The 8,155-nt window shown below is 33.4% G+C and overlaps 1 protein-coding gene across 2 annotated transcripts in view; it reads right to left on the bottom strand.

Moving 5' to 3' along the window:
* Positions 1-258: 258 nt before the first annotated feature.
* The window catches only part of LOC149487836 (agrin-like), a 136,583-nt gene continuing 128,686 nt past the window's right edge, over positions 259-8,155 (bottom strand). For both annotated transcript variants that reach the window (XM_089696509.1, XM_089696510.1), the window contains 9 exons: positions 7,713-8,076; positions 7,339-7,551; positions 6,838-7,232; positions 6,519-6,765; positions 5,827-5,991; positions 4,979-5,175; positions 4,386-4,572; positions 2,567-2,931; positions 259-2,259 (listed from right to left, as the gene is read on the bottom strand). In XM_089696509.1, the coding sequence (XP_089552635.1) occupies positions 2,114-2,259; positions 2,567-2,931; positions 4,386-4,572; positions 4,979-5,175; positions 5,827-5,991; positions 6,519-6,765; positions 6,838-7,232; positions 7,339-7,551; positions 7,713-8,076 (2,279 nt within the window). In that variant the 3' untranslated portion in view covers positions 259-2,113. The remainder of the gene's footprint in view (positions 2,260-2,566; positions 2,932-4,385; positions 4,573-4,978; positions 5,176-5,826; positions 5,992-6,518; positions 6,766-6,837; positions 7,233-7,338; positions 7,552-7,712; positions 8,077-8,155) is intronic.

Genomic DNA, 8,155 nt, shown 5'->3' with positions numbered 1-8,155 from the left:
TTTTTTATCATACCTATTATGATTTCTTAACAAGTCTCCATGTACTATTTTAATTAACGCTTTTACAAATATTTATCTTAATATAGAAATAATAAAGATTAAAGAGCTTACCTTTAATTAAAATTAACATTTTCTCCAAAACGAACAAAAGTTTGCTCGAACATTTTTAAGTAGCTATATACTCTTTCATTTCTCAATTCATCAATGTTTCCAGGAATCACGTTTTTAGACAACAGTAGGTAAAATAAAACAACGTAATATTTGCAGTCTCATTTAATTTATTACTTTCATTATTATGTATACAGACTTACGTAGGGTACATCAAAACACACGCTGTATATGAAATTAGTCTGGAAGATATAAAGTTTAAGAGCCAGCGAAACATCTTATTTACAGGCAGACGAATATTTGTATCCGGACTGGGTTCTCCGGTAGCAAATCTGTTTGATATGCTTTGAACGTATGGCTAAGCAAACATCCACCAAATGGAATAGTATTCGATCCGAAACACGTTCCGGATGAACAAGGATCTAGTCTAAACCTAAAATTTAATACGGATATGTTCAACCACGAAACGCCTAACACGCATGTAAATGATCATTCCAATATTGTCATAGTTCATATAATTTAATACTTTGTAAGTACAACGCTATATAGATATAAAAACTCGGCTTAAAATTTGAATAAGCGTCTAAAAATGATAAGTTTGTAACGTATCGTGAGGATGAAATATTAATTCATTTAGTTATCTACAGTTACTAAATCGATTTCTCTATCGCTAACACCTAATGATATCTTTTAACTTTGTATACAAATGTGCTACAGAACATTTCGTAGAATTTATTGACATAATAAGTAACAGTAAAGCGGCTTGTAAAAAAATCTAATCTATTTTAACTATTTACATATATTACATAATTGTGAACGTGAAATCAATACCGAAATTGCACTGCAAGTAATTAATATTACTAGATATTAATAAATCAATAGGTATATCAATTTAATAGATGCAAAAAATCCAAATAAATTTGAAACCAATAATGAATATTATTTACTTGCATTGCAATAAACTACAAAGCTAAAATACAACCAAATAATAGACAATGATAATATGAAATATTATTGTCATACTCTTCAAAGTTTTGTGAATAAGTCTGTGTGATACGAAAGCGGCTTAAACAAAGGAAATCTATATAATAGTACTTAATCTAATACTAATGAAATCAACTACTGTACAACTATGGCACTGTTTATATTAGGTACGTAATACAATATAGATATAAGGATTCAAATTTAATACATCTCGGAATGATAACAGTGGAATTAATTTATGAAGAGTTCATATAATAGCTATTTACTGAGAGCACATATTTAATATTGATATCTCAATAAATAACCAATTAATATAAGCATCACATTAAGTATTTAGGGAATGTTATAATTAAAGCCCATCAATAAATTTGTTACTTACGCTAATTTATTTATTACAATAATTTAGTTGATTATTATTAATTTAAAAATAATTAAATTCAAGCCACAATGCTTTTACTTTAATTTGTATATTTGCATAGATATTGTGATCGATATGCAGGTACGTAATAATATATTTATTACAACGTGTTGTAAAATTTAGTTAAAAATCAACAATTATTGTTTTCTTAGTAATTGAAGATAATCTAGCATAAATAGATGAATAATACAACGTCGTAACATGTAATCTCTGATGCGTATATTTTTACTAGCACCGCTTATAAAAGAACTTAAAATAAACCTATAAAAGTAATGTGTAAAATTATTATGGCAACATAATATTATTTTGGTTACTAATATGAGAATTGGTTGATTCTCTGTTGCAAATAATCATTGTCTACTCAAACAATGATAAAAAAAACAATAAAAAATACCTCATTCAACATGAACGCAACCTTTTCATTCGATTTTGAAATTTCGAAAAAAAAAAACATAATTTATAGCCACATACTGGCCACTAAGAACTCGTCAGTTTAAAAATGTAAGATATGTATCGGTAGGTTTCACTTTCGCAGGTACTAACAGTTTTCTCGTATGGATATAATACTTTTAATATCACTGGTAGTTGATACCTTTGTTAATGTTAGGTGCAATATTGTATTGTAGATATAGGTCGTATGGGAGATGTGATGTCAATATGCCTTCCGTTTGATTTGACACTAGCGACGCAACCACGAAATCCTGTGTACAGAGTCGCTGGGAGTCCCAATGGTAATGACGGTGATCCACCTATCATACAAATAATGCATTAGATTTTAGAATTTAATTTGCTACTGCTCGTATCATAATCACATTCATAATAGTGTACTAATAATTATGGTATCGATATCGAATATCCGTGCCCACTAATTATACATTTTCATAATCTAGCATTTGGAATTAATTAATATAAGTTCTACAGTGAATAATTTGTATATTGTTAGAAACTTCTATGATTGTTTACTATGCAAAACATTATTAAACTCTATAATTGAAACCAAGGCATAAGTCTCGCATATGATATTTTAATACGTGAAGAGACAATGAAAACACTTACCTATCCACAGCTTAGGATTGGCTTTCGAAGGCACAAGCAGAGACTGCGAGTACCCTCTAACGGGCGGCGTGTCATCCACTTGAAGCATTGCAAGCCGCTTCCTCCTCCGCACAGTCGCAGTATGCCACATACCATCATCAACCCTCTCTTTAGACTCTATACTTTGAAACCAATCCTCATGCACGGCTGAATTAACCTCCTTGACATCAGTATCAGTATAAATCAGCTGAAGCTTGCCGAAACTAAGGCCGAGGCCAATGAAATCCCGCGGTCGAATGCCGATTTTACGCCTCCACAAGAGGAGACCGGAGTCGTTGGAAGTACGGAATTTAATCTCATATCTTATACCGCGAGGGCCGTGATTCCTAAAACACATTGTTTGTTGTATATGACTTAGCTACTATGATAGACTTAAGCAAAGCCAAGGATTTATAGTTATAGAGCACTACAGGATTGTGATTTAATAGATTGAATTTGACATTATATTATGTATGTACGTAAATTTTGTATATTAAAAACACCAATGTAAAATTATTCAATCAAAATACACTGAAAGCATTTAACGTAAGTAAAGATAAAACGTGCCTAAGCAGTAATTAATCATAAAAGCACTCGAAATTAAAATAAATTATCATCTCAATTCTTTAGCTGCATTAAAATCACTTTTCCAAATGAGAACTATTGAAAATGTTAATACATAATTGAGATAACTTTTATGCAAATAGTATGAAAATAATTAATGATATGCAATACAAATACACGTCTACGCGACAGCAGTTTTGAATTTATGCTTTTATGCAAATATGCGGAACTTTTGCTTAACTTTTATATTACTCCCGTAGAGAATTTCGCCCATTTAAAACTAAAGCAAAGGCATTTAAAACAAATGATGATTTAATTATACAAAAAATGCAAATAAATTAAGGCAATTACTAGTTTAAAAATGAAAGCATTGAACTTTGACTTTTAAAAATAATATTTTTGAATGCTTTAGCGTTGTTCCGATAAATCAATATCAATATAAATGTGAAAGCTTATTAGACTCATAAAAAGGTAGATACATAAAAAGCAATTCATGCAAACATCAATCAGACCAATGACCTAAATTATACGCTCTAGCCGATTGAAAACTCGAAGCAACAATCGATCTTTACTTCGACTTGAATATAATTTTACAAATCACACCCAACTTCAAATATGACGAGGCATTTCGCATATTCCGAAGCCTAACCAAGTCACGTACTAGCACTTTAGTGTGATCTGATAAATCAACTCAATTTACAAAGGCTAATGAAGCGAACTACGCGAGCAAACTTCCAATAGGCATGGATAGATTTGTAAACATAACTTGCAAATACTAATACAATGAAACAATAGCCAACAACAGGGACAAGGGTGCTATATATCTATTGAATTATTTACCTAATCTATTATTGTGGAGAATTAGTATTTATAGTTATATCTAGATTATCGACAAATTCATCCTTCGTATGCTATCTTACATCGTAATTTCCTTCACCAAACAGCACGTTAGTGGGTAAGCTAGAAAATAAATATTAAGTTAGTGATCGTTAGTATATTTTCTTCGAAACAATATAATAACAAATATTCTAGCGATTCATCTGTGAAATATCTCGAACATAGCACAGCTAGAATATAATTTCCCAAGTAAATTTGCATAATATGTACGATCAAAATTCATTGTTAGAGCGGATTGTACCACTTTAGAATTCCCCTCAGATGTTATATTATAATTATCGTTCATAAAGTGTGATCATTTACAAAGGCGCGTTATAAAATGAGCGTTGTTCATTATTACCTGCGTCCTCCACGGCTTCTGTACGAGTAGTAATTATTTCCGTCGAACCTAATAGGCGCTTCATCGTTCAACATCTCTACTTGTAATTGTACCTCGCAGTTTCTCCCCTCGTAGCCGTCGCGGCACATACATTTGTATTCGTTTAATAAAGGTATGCATGTGCCGTTGTTCTTGCATGGCGTGAGACCTAGTAGTATTTTGTTTTTATCATTACAACGTTCTAATAGCTTTTGTTTTACGAGAACAATGACTTCTTACCCAAATTTATAAATGTCATACATTATCAGTATTATTAATGCTCAATATACATTTCAAAAGCGTTAAAAAAAGTCATTAAAATCGCATATTTAAAAATTTACCAGAATGATAGCTTAACTAGAACTTAAAAATATTTTTAAATCCATAGAATAAATCTCTTCATAACCAGACTACTTGTTCAATAAAATTAAACTTGCAATTTACCTAGCATTAAACCAACGCCGGTCCTATTTATAAACTCAACAGGATCTAAAGCAGAGCGTATTATGAATATAATCCTGGATGGAAATCTCTTTAATACATTTAACATAGTTTAATACCGTTTAGATGCTTACCATCCCCGCAAGGCGAGCCGGTATACTTGGTGACCCCGCTCGTAGCACAAGGGAGTCTCTCTTCCTCGGGGACTACACTGCACTTGGCTGTGTCCAAGCTATATAGTGACAAGGGATTTCCATTCACGAAAACCTGTTGAATTGCGCCTATAAAACTGCTGGTCACTCCCGACATTTTGTGAGGACGAATGTACGAACTGAAAAAAAGATTTCATGTCAACACCCTTACCTTTCAATGGATGAAAAATTTCCTCTAATACGTTACGACCAAAGGAAAAATGTCATAACATTTATTTAACTTTTCTTTTCTTACAATACAAAACTGAAAAATAATTATATTGTGATGAAATCCAGTGTGTATTTAAAAAATCCGTTAAGGTTTGTGAACGTCCGTCTTTTCGTGAAAGTTGTTTAAAAATAAAATAAACAATTTTAATTGCGGAGCTCTCAAGAGATTGCGTTTCCAAATATTTAATTTAAATTTCTGTGGCTATTATTTTTATAATATAATGCCTGTATACATTTAGATGCCTATTTTTTTATAAAAAAACCTTTCCTTTAATTTTATTTTACCTTCAACAGCATAATCGATTTAATATTAAGCCAACTTTTATTGTAACATTTATTAATAATTTACACATATTACGTTTATTTGAACGCGCCCATTCATATCACATTAATTTCGAATATAAAATTACCTTTAATAATATGTAATCGCATTATATTAATTTATTAATGTGATTTCACATTATTTATAATGTGAACCCCGGAAGAAGAACACAACAAACCGTATTCATCCTTACTATCAAGGATATAACAAGGCATTAGCGTAATTAGATCGGACTTACGGCAACGATCCAATAAAGAGTGGCAGAGTCAGCTCCAAATGTGTGAGGGGTGGCGCGGAATGTCCCCTCTGCACGGGGTGGTGGTCGAGCTGCAGGCTGCCGTGCCGGCCGGCGCGCGACACACGCACGCGGTGCCAACGACCTTTGGTTATCGGCGTGGGCGACCTGGTGTCAAGGATTTGTGCTATTGGGTTAACTGACACTGTTCGCTTCTTTGTCACATCGGATATCGAGGTAGTACAAAGGATGATGTGCTAGGGCATCGAGGAGATTTGTATGCAATTTTACCCGATCATTGATGTGAAAAAGGGTAAATCAAACTTTTTATTTACAATCTTTGACTTTAACAAGGTAAAGTTTGTTAGCTTATATATTAAACTGGATATTAAAAGCCTTTTAATAAATGAGGACCTGATTATAATATTATTTTGGAAATTCTAAAATAGAAGCGAGATAAAAAGAAGAGAATGTACGTGACGTGAATGTATTTAAGTACTTCTTTTTATTAGCGAGTAACTTCATTGTTATAAAGCCACAAGTAGCGAACAGTTTATTTTATTTGAGTTCTATAAACATTTTATATTCGTATGGATGAGAAGTACGACAAAGTAGGTTAACAGTTGAACAAGTCGTATTAAGCCAAGAAAATCCCTTTAATTTAATTCGGCACCGAAATTCAAAGCTTTACTTACGTGATATTAGCGATCCCACTCCCTAAATTGTACCTAAACTGGAGGTATCCATTAACTAAGTTAATAGCTATAAAATCCCCCTTCGCTTTATTGGATTGGCCGGTGTAGAGTAACATTCCCGAAAATCGGTTCGTTAAAAACCAAATTTCAATGCGGAACGCTTTGCCCAGTCCTTCTAGCGGCATTAACTCGATGTAGCTCGTCCCATTGAATTGAGGAGACCACGATTCTTGGACAACATTTACATCTGAAAATACTAACAATCAGTTTTCGAGTCGAGATAATCGAGTAGATACGTAAAAATAGAACTAGAGAGTACCATTGTTGCAAGTATTCCCGTTGGATCCAATTTCGCCTCCGAATAAACATCGGCAGACGTGTCCTCCATCTGGGCCAATGTCACACAATAGCCCCTCATCATACCCGCAAGGATTCGACTCGCACGGATCTAATCTATCGTCGCAATTGGATCCTTGAAATCCGATAGAGCAGCTACACGCATAGTCGGTCGTCGAGTCCTCGACGGGCCGGCACGTGGCGCCGTTCTTGCAAGGCATACTCATACAGGGATTAGATTGACACTCCCGGACGTTTTCTATAGAAACTACCAATGAGTCTGGACGACCCAATTTCTTTGTCACTAGATGACGTATTATTCTCAAGTATTTAATACATCCGATAAAACTGCTTCGTGTTCCGATATTATCAAATACCCTAGAAAAGATATACTTATATTTAAAACTTGTTAATTTTTCGTTATTTTTACATAGTTTAAAAATAGTATGTTATTTAAATAAACTTAAAAACTTTTATATCTTACCGTGAATAATTCGTTGGTACACTGCCAATATACGCATCGTCAGCAAGGTCCAAAGCTTTCAAATTTCCTCTCGATTGACCTGCTACATCTTCAAAATTGTCAACTGATAAAATTCCATCCCTGTGATATCTCTTTGCCGACACTTTATGATATTCATTCAAAGATATCTTTTCTAGTGATGTTAGTACGATCGCTCCATTTCCGAGGTTGTATCTAATATAAAAATATTACTGTATAGTTGCAAACTTAATATAACTCAGACGTAAGTTTTGGATATTTTCTTACGAAGCGTTTCCGTGAAGTTTATTAAGAAAATATTATATGTAGAGATATAACAAAAGTGAAGTGGGTTATTCAATAAATCAATAAAGTACCTGAACTCCAAGTATCCGTTCACTAGAGCGAGCGAAACAAAATCCCCCGTACCGTCGGATTTCTGCTGATTGTACAATATAACTCCGTTCTCAGAAAATGCCTTAAACTCGATGTCAATATTCAACTTATGGTAAGCCTTCAATGGTTTCAGACGTATATACGATGATCCGTCGAAAGACGGGGTCTCTATGTAAGGGATATGAGATTCATCTTTGGCTATTGTTTCGCAATTGATACCAGTGTAATGGTCAGAGCACACACAGGCGTACGTCGAACCAGGCAGGTCAATACAAGTGCCTTGATTGGTACAGGGTTCTGATAAGCACGCACTATACTCCTCCGTTGTTTCTTGGGTTGATTGTTCTGGAATAACACTAGGCATGAACTCCGTGTAATTAGCGCAACTGTATTTCATAATCCGTTAGAATTAACACAAGTATTA

This window comes from Colias philodice, chromosome 6, assembly GCF_061535455.1.
Source record: "Colias philodice isolate Cphi_HAF_F1 chromosome 6, ilColPhil1 Martin Lab GWU primary, whole genome shotgun sequence".
NCBI lineage: Eukaryota > Metazoa > Arthropoda > Insecta > Lepidoptera > Pieridae > Colias > Colias philodice.
The sequence above is the reverse complement of the archived record's forward strand: the minus strand, read 5'-3'. Positions and strand labels throughout refer to the sequence as shown.